This window comes from Condylostylus longicornis, unplaced genomic scaffold (genome assembly GCF_029603195.1).
Source record: "Condylostylus longicornis isolate FDR11 unplaced genomic scaffold, ASM2960319v2 ptg000027l, whole genome shotgun sequence".
NCBI classification, from domain to species: Eukaryota; Metazoa; Arthropoda; class Insecta; order Diptera; family Dolichopodidae; genus Condylostylus; species Condylostylus longicornis.
The window spans coordinates 2,980,711-2,995,336 of NW_026577996.1; the positions used below are offsets into that span (position 1 = coordinate 2,980,711).

A 14,626-nucleotide genomic window follows, 5' to 3' on the forward strand; every position below is an offset into this window, starting at 1 on the left:
AAATTTTATTTTTAATTTTAACTTTTTCTTTTTTCGTATTTTATATAATTGATAATGATTTGATGTAGCCTGAAACTTTTTTGCAAAGATAAATTTCAAGATGAAAAATACTTTACCTGATTTATAAATAAAAAATTAGGATGAAGAATTCCAAAAAAAAAAAAAAATCAAAAATAATAATTTAAGTTTTACTAAAACTCTCAATGCAAATTGATAACTTTTTTGATGCCTAAGATATTTTATCCTAATTTGATTAAAAATAAATAAAAAAAATTATTGGCATCATTTACTGTTGCTATAATTATATTTTCAAATTATATAAAATTTTGCAAATAAATTAAGCTTTTAATTTTTTGAATTTTCTTTTTTTTCAAATAATTGGATTATTTTAATTTTTAATATTTTCACTTACAGTATTTTTTTTATAATTATATATTATAACACTTTAATTTTTTTCTAAAAATAAATTTTAAAAAAATATATATAAGTATATATATATATATATATATATATATATATATATATATGTATATATACGTATATTGCTTCACTAAAATATATTTATTAAAATTTTGTAACACTTTCGCACTTCGCGGTAATGACTTCGCTAAATTTTTCGTTAAATTAGAAGAAAGGAAAGCGAAACAACATATAAATTAACGCCAGTCGTATAAAGATAACGGAGAGTGAAAACTTTCGATCAACTTTCTGTTTAAAAAGCCCAGCAATAACTAACGGTCCGTTACTAATAAACACAATTGCAGTTCTAGAATATAACAATCTAAAAATACGTTCCCAACTCTCTCAAGATTCGCGAATATACTAAAAATATTTGTTTCTTATGTAGATTTGTTTCTTTTTTTTTTATTCATTTCATTTTATTTAATATTTAACTTTTACTCTATTAGATTTTAGGTTAATATATTTTCATGCTTGAATCCGACAGAAAGTGTATATAAAATTTAAAAATACAAAATAAATTTCAAAAATACAACATTCTAAATCGAAAAATATAAATAGTTATCTAAATAGAACTATAGAGTTACCATTTGTTTCTGATATTTGCAATATAAAAAAACTAATTTTCATATTAGAAATAATAAATGATTTCGTTTATGATGACAGAATGGAACTTAATTCTATTACCTAAAACTTTTCAATTGTTTACCATAATGGTTGAGAAAGCTCCATTTTCAATTAAGCAGGCTCGGCTCAAAGCTTTGTTTGAATATCTTGTTAATTTTTATTCCTAAAATATTTAATTAAAATTTAAACGAAGCAAATTTACAACATGCGAGAAAATAATAACTTCAAACTTTGCCAACTGGGGAAAAAAAAACAAAATTGTGAATGATAATAAAAAACGTTTTCTTTTACATTTTTTTTTTATTATAAGAATTTTGCATAAGATTAGGAGGAATTTTAAAGTAAATAAAAGTATGCTAGATTTCTTGATTGGACTAATAAAACGAGATTCCTATACGATTGAATTAAGGCATAAGGAGACCCAGTTGTGTTGGTCTTGTGTACAAAGAAAACGATTATTATTACATAGAGCTTTAAGTGTCCAGTAAAAAGATGAAGGAAACCTGAAAATTTTCGAAAATTGAGGAATAATAATTCGCTAAGAGGAAGAGATTCAAAGAAACTTTGGATCCGAATTATAGAATTTGTACTACTTTTTAGGAACTTGCTAATGCATCATTGATTTTCATAACATATTTGAACCCTATAATTTTATTTTGTGTTGTATATTATAATATAATGTTTATAATTTACAGTTGAAACTTTCGATTTGTCCAAAAAATTTTAATTATTTTTAACAAATAAAGTATATAAGTCCCATAATTATTTTACTCAAATTTTATTAGTGAATAAAAATGTACACTACTATAAATTTTCATATGTAACAATATATACACAATCATACACAAGTATTCATGTATTTTCGAAAATCAAGAACACATTAAAAATATTTCTTGAAAAATAATTAAAATTCTCCGTAAATTAAATATTACTTACATGAAAAATTTATTAAAAGTTTATTGTTTAAAAATTAAATAATAGAACAAATTTTATTTAAAGTTCATATTGAAAATCATCAACTTTATTGACACAAGAATTAAATTCGTTGTTTTTTTGTGTCGGTGTTCTAAAAATATACAATTTCATTTAAAAATATTTTATAGAATAATCATTGAGAAAAAATAATTTAAATATTTAGAAGATGCATGGGCGTTTTGGTTTACACATACACATACATTGATATATAATAGAAATTAATAAAGAGTAAACATCTGATTTTTCAATATATTTCGTATTGTAAAGGTCGTAATCATTCCAAAATTCTATATTGGAATCAAATGCATTTGTTTAATTAAAAAGGAAAAAAAAAGAAAAAAAAGGCTAGGGGAAAACTTGTGAATTGAGAAATTAATAAGATAAATAATTAAAAATTATAAATTTTTTCGAAATATTTAAAAAATATAACTATTTAGTATTTGTTTAACTTTGATCTTGATTTTTAAAAGTAACGTTTTGGTTTCTGCACGTTTTGTACAGAGAAGATGGTCTAACATTGGTCATGCTAATTCCAATTGTATATGCTTTCTCCTTTTTTATACTAATGATTTTGCATTCGCAAGGTTTGGTTGATTGTATTTTGAAGGGAGTTTTCATATTCCAGAGATTAACCTGGAAAAACACTTATGTATGTACCTAATGTTAATATATTTAACATTGGGTACAATCACAAAGCATTTGTAATGAAAGATTATCTGGATCTCTTTAATTATAATCGTTTAAATTGGAAAAAAATTGCTCTTCTAGGTGTAGGAACATACATGCATATTTATGTACACTGTGTACAAATGCAGCATCTTTGTTTATTGAATAGTACCAAGTTTAATATAACATTATTAACTTTCATATATGTATATTAAACAAAAATGTAATTATTTGCCTGTCTAGCACTTTTTGAAGTTTTTTAATATGGTAAACCGAACATATGCGATTTTTATCTTAAAATTTTTAAATTAAATTCAATGAAATACCGAATTTTTTGAGTACATTTTTATAATGCTATGTACATTTAAAAGTAAATGTATAAAATTGGAAAAACATTTTTTTGATTTACTTAATCATTTAAACAATTTTTGTAAAATATTATTAATCATTTTAATCAATTTATTATAATTTATTTTAATATAATTTTAAAATAGAAGTCGCTTCATAGAAACCATCTGATCCAGTAGAAAACCTCTGCGATAAATGAATTTCATGCAATTTTTGTATTCCAAAATCATAATCAATGTATTTTTGCAATATATCCTTAGCATCAAAAGTTATTCTGCGTTGCGTATTGTCGTCATCCTTTTGAGAAAACTTTGAGTTTATTAAAGTTACATGTAACTTAACATTATCAGTTTTTCTTTGGGTTAAATTATTTTTACAAAAAAGATCTAGTATGCCATCGGCAATTTCCTGTAAGCCTTCGCTTTTAACGACACCATATAACACTTCAACTGAAGATGGATCGTCATTCATTATCTCTAATCCTTTTAAATGAAGATATATTTCTCCATCATTCTTTTTCAGTATTTGTCTAAAATAAAATAAATTAGTAAGAAATATAAAAAAATACATAATATTGTTGTACCGTATAAAAGTTTTTTCACATTCGTTTAAAATTTGTGATGCCATTAACCTATCGTTGTCGTCAATTAGTGATAAGACAGTTAGGGTTAAATGTAATTTTTCTGGTTGAATAAAAAAGTTTGGATCAAGTCCTGTTAAATTTTGATGAGTAATTACTTCATTCTAAAAAGATTTTTTATTTATATTTTTATATTTATTTTTGCTTTTGGGTTACCTACTCTAAATCTTTTATAAGATTCCATAATAGCAGTATTATTAAATGGAACATTAACGAAATGTGTTGAAGGAATTTTACTTCTTGAAGCTAATACAACTAAATCTATTTTTCTACAGGCTGAATTAACATTACTTCTGGATTTTCCTAAAATAACATATTGCACGTACGCATTTTTGCAAAAATTAATTTTGAGTTCCTATTCTTTAATATTTTAAGTCATTAGTATTCACCTAAAACGGTTATATCCCCTTGAGTTCCAAGTTTTGGCACAATTATGCGCGTATTTGTTTGGGATTCAATTCTTTTCTTAGTAGTACCTTTAGTCCCTATTATATGTGAATAAAATAAGCTGTAAAATTCGTAATATTATATTCAAATAGATGTTAAATCTGTATGATTAGAAAAATTACATACCTTGGTATATGAAAAGAATATTCAAATTGTCCATTTTTGAAAGTTATTTCTCTTTCTTCAAATTCATCTTCACTATAAAGATCTAAAACATTATATTTTGTTAATGACCTACATAATGTCTAATATAAATTATGAAAAATACATAAAACACCAAGAATTTTTTTTAGCAATCAACATTTACATATGTATTAGCTAAAATATCACTGCATGTGCAGCTATGCATTATTGCCTCCTTATACACATATGTACTTGCCTTCTTCCACATAACTTTTCAAATCGTTTTCATGTTTTTGATTAGCAATTTGGGAGTAATTCCTATATGAATTTAGTCTATACATACGTTTCCCAATTTGTAGAATTTCAGGTTTAAGAATATCCATTTCAAAGTAATGAAAATACTTTTCATTTGTTAAATTACTTGAGGTTTTTTTATTTTTTGTTGTTCCTTCTCCTTTCTGTCATAAGATCATTAATGTAAAGGTGGAGAACTATCGATGGCCCTATCGATAGTTTTCAACTGTTTATACTATCGATGGCTTTAAACAATATCGTTTTTATTATTCCATTACATTATTTTTTTACGTACGTACTATAAATATTTTAATAATACAGGCGTTAATTTTTCGTTTTCTTGTAATTTACTTGTTCATCCCCAAAAAGGAATATTCTTAATTTCTTATTATTCGCTTGGTAATAGTCATGTCAAAGTTGAAGCTTAACACACAACATGTCGTTTGAATATTGAGTTTAATCGAACGCTCCCATAAGCGATTTATTGGAATAAATGCTTCAATGTATGCAATAGTTTTATAAATATGCTGAAATATTTCAACTTGCCAGTTTACTGGCAACTTATAAAAAAATTTTTTTGAGCAAGTAATATAAAGACAAATTCAAAATTTCAAACCAACAAACAATTTTTTTATCAATAAAATAAACAATAGAAAAATATTTTTTAAATAATAAAAATATTTGAAGTTAATATTATGCACCTTATAATGCCTGCGTAAGCCATTGATAAGCCTAAATACAAGTGATATCTGTCAAAAAATATTATTTTTATACTGTTTTATTGATTCCATGTTAGATTGTTATAACATTGTCATGGAGTAAATAATACTATTTAATGTTTCCTTACAAATACAATGCAGGGTGCCGATATATAAAAAATATTGATAGTTAAATATATCGATAGTTCTCCAACACTAATTCTTCTTAGATTTCTGAAAGTTATTGAGTTTACTACATTTTGCAAATATCGAGTTTGCTACATTTTTATTTAAATTGTTTAATGTCACAAATATTTTGTTATTATATTTTGGTTACTATACTACATGCGTCGGGCCGTGGGGTTTCATAACAAAAGTCATTCGAATGAATTTTGTAAAATTAATTCACCAAAATCGTATAATACAACGATCTACATTGCCTTTATTTGTAATATTTTTGATGTAAATTCAATATCAAATAATTAATAGTACGAAAATTGATTTTTAGAAAGCGCAATGTTATGTTTTGAATTCGTTAGCTGACAAAAGATTTATGAATGAATTGATAACAACAGTTCCCGCAAGACTGTGCAGTAACTTTAATGCAAACATTTCACAATCAGAAGAAAATGCTGGATTCATTAAAAGATTATTGAAGAAAATAAGTGGCGCTGAAGAATCAAGGCCGGTAGGTATTAAACAAATTGCTGAGAAATATTATTTTTTTAATAATATTCACCTTATAAAAAAATTTTAAGCGTTTAAAAGTAAGTGGTTATATTTTGTATGAGAATGTTGCTGACAAATTAAACTATATAGAGTTTTTTGAAACATTTAACTTACCAAACACTTTTAACTCGTGGTTTATTGTGACTGAATTACACATTTGGATGCTTCTATTGAGAGCGATGGCGGAAGGTTCAGAAACGGGACAAGATGGAAGATTTTTACGTAATACTATAGTTGAAGCAATGTGGGCAGACGTTAATGCGAGAGCGAAAAAATTAGGAGTAAATATTTAATTTAAATTTTTGGATATCTCTATTTTAATTTCTTAGGCTCACAATCCATCCGGAACTCGTGCCCAAATTGAAATGTTATCAGAACAATTTCAAGCTGCATTGATTGCCTATGATGAAGGCATCCAATCGAGTGATATAGTTCTAGCATCTGCGTTATGGAGAAGATTCTTTGAACAGAAATGTGACGATTATACGCGTTTAGAAAAATTGGTAAACTATGTTAGAAAACAAGTTTCAATGCTAGAGAATTTAAATAAATTGAATTTCATGTTTAAACCCAAAATAGAATGGATTCCCTTAAAAGATATTTAAAAAAAATGTGCTATTTATTTTTTTTAATAGTTTTACATAGTTTTGTATAAAATATAATTCAATTATTGTTTTCTATGTAAATTATAATTTGCACCTTTATGTTCATAAAGTGGGTACCTAGTTACCTACGTTTATTTCAAATTATTTTATAAAAGAAAAAGTAATAAAATAGTTTAGTTGCATCTAAAAGAATATCTATTTAAATTATATGGCTAAGTTCATTACATTCTTTATAGATAACACTAAATAAGAAAATATAAAGAATTTTTCAAAGTTATCACAATAATTTTTTACACTTCTAACCTTGAAAATATAGCTTAAAAAATAATTCATTTGATTTTGATTTTATGTAATTTTAATTTAAAACCAAACATTTCACTAAGAACTCCGGAAAGAGCTGATAAAATGACTACTTTTATTGTTGTATACAGGTACGGATTTGCACTTAGGCCTGATATTTTAAAAGGCGATTCCAGTTCTTTCAATAAATCAGCAGCAAGCTTCAAAACGCTATTTGATACCATAAGTTCTTCTTTCTTGTTTGGCTTTTGCTCAATCTACAATTATTTTAAAATTATTTTTATTTTTATATTTTACTTGCAAATTGACCTGGAGATATAAATTTATTTGCTCAGTTATTAAAACTGAAACGCTGCGATATTTTCTATTGATCTTATTTCCCAGAGTCATGAATCTTAATAAATAGATTCCTAAAGCAGACGACCACAGTAGTGCTTCTAATGTAAATTGAGAGTGAAAGGTCACGGACTCCTTTAACCATTCCACACTTAAAAATGCTAGCAACAAGAGCGTTATCATGAACGCTGCAGAAACAATAACATCAATAGATCTTTGAGGGCCGCGTCTCTAAAATAAATATATATTAGAACCAAGTTTTATATAAATAAATAATTTTATATAAAATAAAAACACCTTTAAATAAGCTCTAACACTTAACCAAGCTTTTATGTTTCGAACTTTGTTTAATCTGAAATGCGGTAAATTCGATTTTTGCGCTCTGCGTGATGATGTCAAATGCGAAAAAAGTTTTGCATATAAGAACCTAAATTCGAAAAAAACAACAATCGGATTACAATAAGTTCGTTAATGTTTAGCAATAATTCTGTTTTTTTTTTAATAAAATCAAATTTTATCGCACTTTACCTTTGTTTAAAAGTTCTCTCTGCTACTGCAAATAGGAAAAACAGTAGAAAATTCAAACAAAATCTTTGTAGAAATCCTAATATTAAGACCGTTTTTTCCCATTTAGTATTTCCAAATGCGAAACATAAGAGCGTGACTATTGAAAAAGACGCTTTTTCTAGTAACAATTGGGGAATTTCCAAGTAATTTATTTCCGCAAAATTTTCTTCGTCAATAGTTATCTTTAAATTTTTTATGTGTTAATATCAAAACAATTTAAGAAAGCTTTTACGGATACCTCACATAAACGACATAAAGTTGGTGCTAAAGAAAGTAATAATGAAAATGCACATCCAATATAAATATAATCACAAGTTTCTGGCATTGCTTCTACTTTTTCAATTATACTAGTGGAGATGTCTAACACGGTCATTTCAGCCTTTTTCATTTCCAAATCGTCCCAAATAGTGCAACTAACTAAACAAAAACTAAAATAAACATATTATTTGAATAAGATAGCAAAATTTCAACTCTTATCACTGGATCCACCAGAATTCAATATAATACTAGGCGTATTTTCTTGTTGCCAGCTATTTCCGTCCCCATTTTCGAATTCCGAGCTGTAACTGCACTCATCACCTAAAAAGTTTTCATATTAATATAACTTTAATCAATTATTACCACAAATTTATGTAATTTGATATTTTGCAAAATCTTGTAAACTCGACAAGAAACCAATTCCATTAGAATTGTCCACTTACTGTTGGTAGTTATCCCAAGCCACTCTGTTGCAGATGTTGTACATTCAGTACTATTTATATCAAAAGTTCTCTTACGCAAGTTTTTATCTTCATCATCATCTTCCTCGTCCATTTCGCTGCTTTCGTCATGTTTTTTCGGATTCTTTGCTTTATCTATAACTTTAAATGTTCCAAATTTATTTCCAAGTTTACTTTCCAACTTATGTTCCATGTCTGATTCTGATGAAAAACGGTTTTTTCTATTGCGCAAAATGGATAAGTTATCTACCACATGCATATCACTCAGGCCATGATGTTGATTTACGAATTCTTTGCATATTTTAGAGATGCTACGTTTCATTTGGTTTTGCATTTCTTCTCCACTCGAACTTTTTCCATTTAAACTTTCGAAACCGTCATCATCGACATATTTTTGTTTAATGGTCGAACGAATTTCAGAATGGTTTATTTTTGAAATTAAATCGTCCAAAAAATTTTTAACTGTTTCTTCTATGCTTTCAGATTGCTCAATCTTGGTCATATTCAATTCTATTTCAAGTGGGTTGAGACTAGATTCAACGACATAATTGTGAACTGGGGAATCCCAATACACATTACGCTTTTTTGGACTAACGTTAATAATATTTTTATCTTCTACTTTTAATGATTCTTGTATGTTTCTTTCCTTACTTTCAAGATTTTGCTTTGAATCAATATGATCTAGATTCGGAATATTATCGCATTTAATTTGATTTATTAAGCATGGCCTGTTAGAAAGTTTGTTTATTTGAATGTTTCCCAAATCTGTTGGACGAGTTCTAAAATAGAAATGACCCCAATAAAATTATTACCTACAAACACCTACAAATTGAACCTTACTTTGATAATTTCTTTCTCCTCTTTATCGTATCCTTACTTTTGTTTCCAAAGGAGTTAAAAGAAAGTTTCCTTCTAGCTCTAGTATTAGTATTGGTTGAACTTGTAGCAACTATTTGGGAGTGAATTAAACTTAGTGTTAAGCCTAATAATATAGGTATAACTATCTCCGCCGTGGGATACGAGTACTAAAAAAAAAATTCATGTATTTAAGGCATTTTTAACGTGAATTTTTTACATCAAAATTTTTACTGTTATTATGCCGAAAACTAAAGCTATAAGCAGTCCAACTTATTAGTTGAGTTATATATAATATTAGTAAAACAAGGAAAATTTGTGGTGAAGTTTGTAAAATCCACCATTTTGCATATAATGGGAGAAAAAAATATCTTAAAATCGCCAATCTTACAACGGTTAATAATGTCTGTTTTGGCTTGGCCTTTGGAAATGTGGAACCTAAGTAATTTTTAAAACATTATTATTAGAAAGCAGAAACTTGATATTTTTTCAATGAAATATATAATCTACCTCTTACAAGATCAACGTCAATAAATTCAGTTTTTGGCTTCGCATTTTTTAACGTTAAATTTTTAATTCCATTTAATATTTTTTGTTCAACAGTTTTCTCCCATTGTTCCTTATCGTAAGTTCCAATTTTTTTTTGATACCTAAATATATAAATTTTGTTTTTATCAATATTTTTATTGATTTATTGAAGTTGGTGTAAATTTACCATGCAACAGCTTTGTCTATTTTCATGCTAGGATGAAGTACCTAAAAACAACAGAAGTTGTACAAATAATGTGCGTATTTCAAAAATATGGATTCATGTCGAAAAATTTTATAGTACAAAGTATGTAAAATTATTTACCCGTAGTTGTTTATATACATAAAACTGACACTTTCATTCAAAATTAAAAAATGCCATAAATCTAAGATTTGCTAAGGCCGTATATTTATGCAATATGTAAATTTCTTCAATATTTAATTTTCAATATTTTCAACTTTTTAAATGTATGTGAAAAATCATTTGATTTATTTCTCTCCCAACCAGTACTAAAACATTTGTTTCCTTCAAATTTGCTCGATCTTGATTTACGATATAAAAAATATTGCTTATATCATTCAACAAAATTAAAAATAACTTTAAATATTTATATTATGTATTTCTTGGTATCGCTTCTTCCTATGTAATGAATTTTGGATGGCCTATGTTAGATTGCTGTCAAACTAATCTAAAATCCATATGTTGAATTTTGTGACGTTTTGTAAAACTAGATCTGTTCAAGAACCATGATACATATTAATTTCCACTATAGTGTTTTTCACAAACTGTTTGAAAAAAATTTTTATTGGAAAATAAAACCTTCTGACATAACCAAGAAACACATACATGCTTCGCTTCTATAGCTGTAAGACTTTAAGTTTTCAAAACACTAAATTTTACTTTATAAAACTTGAAAAAACTTTAAATATTGAGAACATGAAAACGTCGTCATTTTCTCATTAATATGAGTCCATTTTTTAAAAAACCTAAGTTAATGGTAATTTTAATGAGCTATAGTTACCTTCTTCCCACAGTTACAATCACAATAACTGTGTGAAATAGTTCTAAATAGAACTCGATTGTAATAGCATAATAACCAAGTTATGTTGGCCAAAGTCAATATTTTTTTAATTGATTCAAACCCAAACCATTAAATATCCCAATATACTAAAAATGGACTTATACCACTTTCAAAAAAACCAGCTCAGTTGAATTAAGTTAATTGTCACAATCTTATCATTCTTGACCGCGCAAACTTGTGCAGTAAATAAAATGCTATTCTTACAGGTAATTAAATATAAAGCAGATGTGCATGACAAGAAAATTTGATACCATGTTGTTATTTAAAGGTTTTACGAATGTAAATTTCCAGACTTTAAATTTTGACAGAATATTGTCCAGTTTACCAAATTTTTTGCTTTCTAAATCATAAGAATTTTATCTTTGTTAGAGAATATTCATAAAACTTTATTGGAAATAACGAAAATGTACATACTTATAAAGATATCTAAACGAACTTTTATTTAAATTTAATACTTTTTCTAACAGTTGCTTTAATTCCGGAAATCTCACCATCATATCTTTTTGTTTCCTTACGAACAGTACGTGTGGCTCCCTTTCTTCGGATAATTGCTTTTTTGAATTTCATCTTATGTTTTACGCGAGGATTTCTATTTTCTTTTTTCCTATGCGGTGTTAAACCTTTATTTTTAGCAATTTGATAAGTTATGTCTCTGCGCAAGTCCAACGATTCCTCCGGTGCATCTTGTTCTGGGTTATCCGATTCACCACTATTGTTAATTTCGGATGTTGTGTGTATTGGTACAATTTTGTGTGGTGAAACAAATACGTGTTCACCACTTTCTAATTTTTCTATTAGATTACGAAGCTGCGGAACGAAACATTCTATTTTTTTATCCAGTTCAGATAATAGTTGCTTAATCTGTGCTAACTTTTTGACTAGTGGATGTCCTTTAAATGGTATTTTATATACTTTCAAGTACAAATAAAAAGCAACGTTGGTTAAATATAAGTAGGTTGTCGATTCTCTAACTTCTAAAATTTTGAAAATTGGTAGATTTTGCTCACTTAGCTTAGCGAATTTTAATAAAGGTAAATAAAATTCTTTCAATTCATTTAAGTTATGTTGGAAATCAGAGATAAGGCCGTCGAATTCTGGTGAATCTTTTTCAAATATTTGTAATTTTTGCATATCACTAAGATTTGAAAAATCTACTTTCAATTTTGTTTCAAGAGCTTCCCTTTCATTTTTGTCTTTTTTCATAAAATTGGGTAATTGTAAATCGCAATCAAATTCATCCAACTCCTTGGCTAATCTTTCTTGGATAAGTTGAGCTTCCTGTTCTTCGGCTAAGGCTAGATCTTCCTCCTCTTTCGTGTAAGTGCTGTAGTCTTTATCAATGAAATCAGCATCGTAATATTGTATACGTCGTTTACCCCATGCTTTTTGATCTGGAATCCCATCTTCAACGTCCTCTTCTTCAATATCGCTTGCGCTTAATTCTGGATTAGAAACATCTTCCTCTTCATCAAATTCAAATAATTCTTCTTCCAAATTTTTGTTGGACACTCGTTTATTTTCATTATAAATGTTCATTTTTTTAAATATATTTTTAATGTTTCAATTATTTAATTTTTACTTCTTGAATCCTCGCTATTATTAAAATTTACTTTTCAATTATACAAAAAAAATATTAAAATCCAATCACAACGTGATTGACAAAAACATTGATTGATAATTATCAATTGATCAATGTATAAAGAGAGTATTTTCAATTTTACCCAACAAACAATGAGAAGTTGACATATTACACAAAAAATGCACAACCTAGTGGTGTTTTTTGGAACTATACATTTGTAAATGAACTCTCTTAATATATTACAGCTTTTTCATAATACAATTAACTCAGTAACTTATATTTTTAACAATTATTGGATGAGATTTTGCAACCATTTATGATGCTCTATTTTATTTTCAACCAATTAGAAACTTTAAAAATAAAAAAACTTCAGGTCCAATCACAAAAGAAAAATCAAAAAATAATTCAATTAAATTTTAATGAATAATAAGCCTCAAGGGTAGTTTTAAAGAAGCTCTATCAAAAAATAATACTGACTTATTCTTTGACAACGTGTAATTTTTGCACGATCCCCTACCTTGTCAAAAAATCGAAAATTTTTTAAAATTTTGCACGACCCCCTACCTTGTCAAAAAATCGAAAATTTTTTAAAATTTTGCACGATCCCCTAACTTGTCAAAAAATCGAAAATTTTTTAAAATTTTGCACGACCTCCTACCTTGTCAAAAAATTCAAAATTTTTAAAATTTTGCACGACCCCCTACCTTGTCAAAAAATCGAAAATTTTTTAAAATTTTGCACGATCCCCTACCTTGTCAAAAAATCGAAAATTTTTTAAAATTTTGCACGAACCCCTAACTTATCAAAAAATCGAAAATTTTTTAAAATTTTGCACGACCCCCTACCTTGTCAAAAAATCGAAAATTTTTTAAAATTTTGCACGAACCCCTAACTTGTCAAAAAATCGAAAATTTTTTAAAATTTTGCACGACCTCCTACCTTGTCAAAAAATTCAAAATTTTTAAAATTTTGCACGACCCCCTACCTTGTCAAAAAATCGAAAATTTTTTAAAATTTTGCACGAACCCCTAACTTGTCAAAAAATCGAAAATTTTTTAAAATTTTGCACGACCTCCTACCTTGTCAAAAAATTCAAAATTTTTAAAATTTTGCACGACCCCCTACCTTGTCAAAAAATCGAAAATTTTTTAAAATTTTGCACGAACCCCTAACTTGTCAAAAAATCGAAAATTTTTTAAAATTTTGCACGACCTCCTACCTTGTCAAAAAATTCAAAATTTTTAAAATTTTGCACGACCCCCTACCTTGTCAAAAAATCGAAAATTTTTTAAAATTTTGCACGATCCCCTACCTTGTCAAAAAATCGAAAATTTTTTAAAATTTTGCACGAACCCCTAACTTGTCAAAAAATCGAAAATTTTTTAAAATTTTGCACGAACCCCTACCTTGTCAAAAAATCGAAAATTTTTTAAAATTTTGCACGACCCCTATCTTGTCAAAAAATCGAAAATTTTTTAAAATTTTGCACGATCCCCTACCTTGTCAAAAAATTCAAAATTTTTAAAATTTTGCACGATCCCCCACCTTGTCAAAAAATCGAAAATTTTTTAAAATTTTGCACGACCCCTACCTTGTCAAAAAATCGAAAATTTTTTAAAATTCAGCACGACCCCCTACCTTGTCAAAAAATTGAAAATTTTTTAAAATTTTGCACGACCCCCTACCTTAACAAAAAATTCAAAATTTTTTAAAAGTTTGCACGACCCCCTACCTTGTCAAAAAATTGAATTATTATTAAAAAAAAAAAAGACACACTCTGAAACAAGGCTTATTATTTTTTATTAAGGAGTTGGGATTTAATATGGTATATTTAAGGGATCTGATGAAAAATGTTTAATAACTTATTAAAAATGCTCCGTATATTGGGAATCACCTTTAGTGAAAGAAGCAACAATTAAACCTAATTTTTAAATATTTTAAAAAACACCCACTATTTAAAATTTAATTTATAATAAAAACATAATATGAAACATAGGTTTTGTTAAAAATAAATGTCACCAAATTACCTTTTATTAAATTTTATATAAA

The 14,626-nt window shown here is 26.8% G+C and overlaps 5 protein-coding genes across 13 annotated transcripts in view; 1 reads left to right on the plus strand and 4 right to left on the minus strand.

The window, feature by feature from the left end:
- LOC129607403 (obscurin) overlaps window positions 1-859 on the minus strand; it is a 31,097-nt gene extending 30,238 nt beyond the window's left edge. For 2 of the 9 annotated variants that reach the window (XM_055518405.1, XM_055518404.1), the window contains exons 1-2: window positions 413-858; window positions 117-244 (exon numbers count right to left, since the gene is read on the minus strand). The gene's annotated coding sequence lies outside the window, so the exon portion shown is untranslated. Of the gene's footprint in view, window positions 1-116; window positions 245-412 lie in introns of all 9 variants that reach the window. The other 7 variants (XM_055518407.1, XM_055518406.1, XM_055518401.1 and 4 more) reach the window with 6 other exon arrangements.
- Window positions 860-3,106: 2,247 nt separating this feature from the next.
- Window positions 3,107-4,916, minus strand: LOC129607458 (activating signal cointegrator 1 complex subunit 1). The gene is made up of 6 exons (XM_055518490.1): window positions 4,542-4,916; window positions 4,289-4,370; window positions 4,105-4,223; window positions 3,876-4,018; window positions 3,659-3,819; window positions 3,107-3,604 (listed from the first exon to the last, which is right to left on the minus strand). The coding sequence occupies exons 1-6, from the start codon at window positions 4,666-4,668 to the stop codon at window positions 3,202-3,204; spliced, it is 1,035 nt and encodes a 344-aa protein (XP_055374465.1). The 5' UTR covers window positions 4,669-4,916; the 3' UTR covers window positions 3,107-3,201.
- A 682-nt stretch (window positions 4,917-5,598) lies between these two features.
- On the plus strand, window positions 5,599-6,792 carry LOC129607228 (ubiquinol-cytochrome-c reductase complex assembly factor 1). Its single transcript, XM_055518053.1, has 4 exons — window positions 5,599-5,725; window positions 5,786-5,965; window positions 6,036-6,287; window positions 6,336-6,792. Exons 1-4 carry the CDS (start codon window positions 5,663-5,665, stop codon window positions 6,609-6,611), a joined length of 771 nt encoding a protein of 256 aa, XP_055374028.1. The 5' UTR covers window positions 5,599-5,662; the 3' UTR covers window positions 6,612-6,792.
- LOC129607227 (protein phtf) lies at window positions 6,784-10,589 on the minus strand. Its single transcript, XM_055518052.1, has 12 exons — window positions 10,242-10,589; window positions 10,104-10,144; window positions 9,899-10,038; window positions 9,609-9,826; window positions 9,374-9,558; window positions 8,516-9,312; window positions 8,286-8,393; window positions 8,053-8,231; window positions 7,776-7,996; window positions 7,545-7,674; window positions 7,221-7,478; window positions 6,784-7,168 (listed from the first exon to the last, which is right to left on the minus strand). Exons 2-12 carry the CDS (start codon window positions 10,127-10,129, stop codon window positions 6,941-6,943), a joined length of 2,490 nt encoding a protein of 829 aa, XP_055374027.1. The 5' UTR covers window positions 10,130-10,144; window positions 10,242-10,589; the 3' UTR covers window positions 6,784-6,940.
- Window positions 10,590-11,365: 776 nt separating this feature from the next.
- On the minus strand, window positions 11,366-12,642 carry LOC129607448 (something about silencing protein 10). Its single transcript, XM_055518477.1, has one exon. The coding sequence runs from the start codon at window positions 12,532-12,534 to the stop codon at window positions 11,437-11,439; it is 1,098 nt and encodes a 365-aa protein (XP_055374452.1). The 5' UTR covers window positions 12,535-12,642; the 3' UTR covers window positions 11,366-11,436.
- Window positions 12,643-14,626: the final 1,984 nt, after the last annotated feature.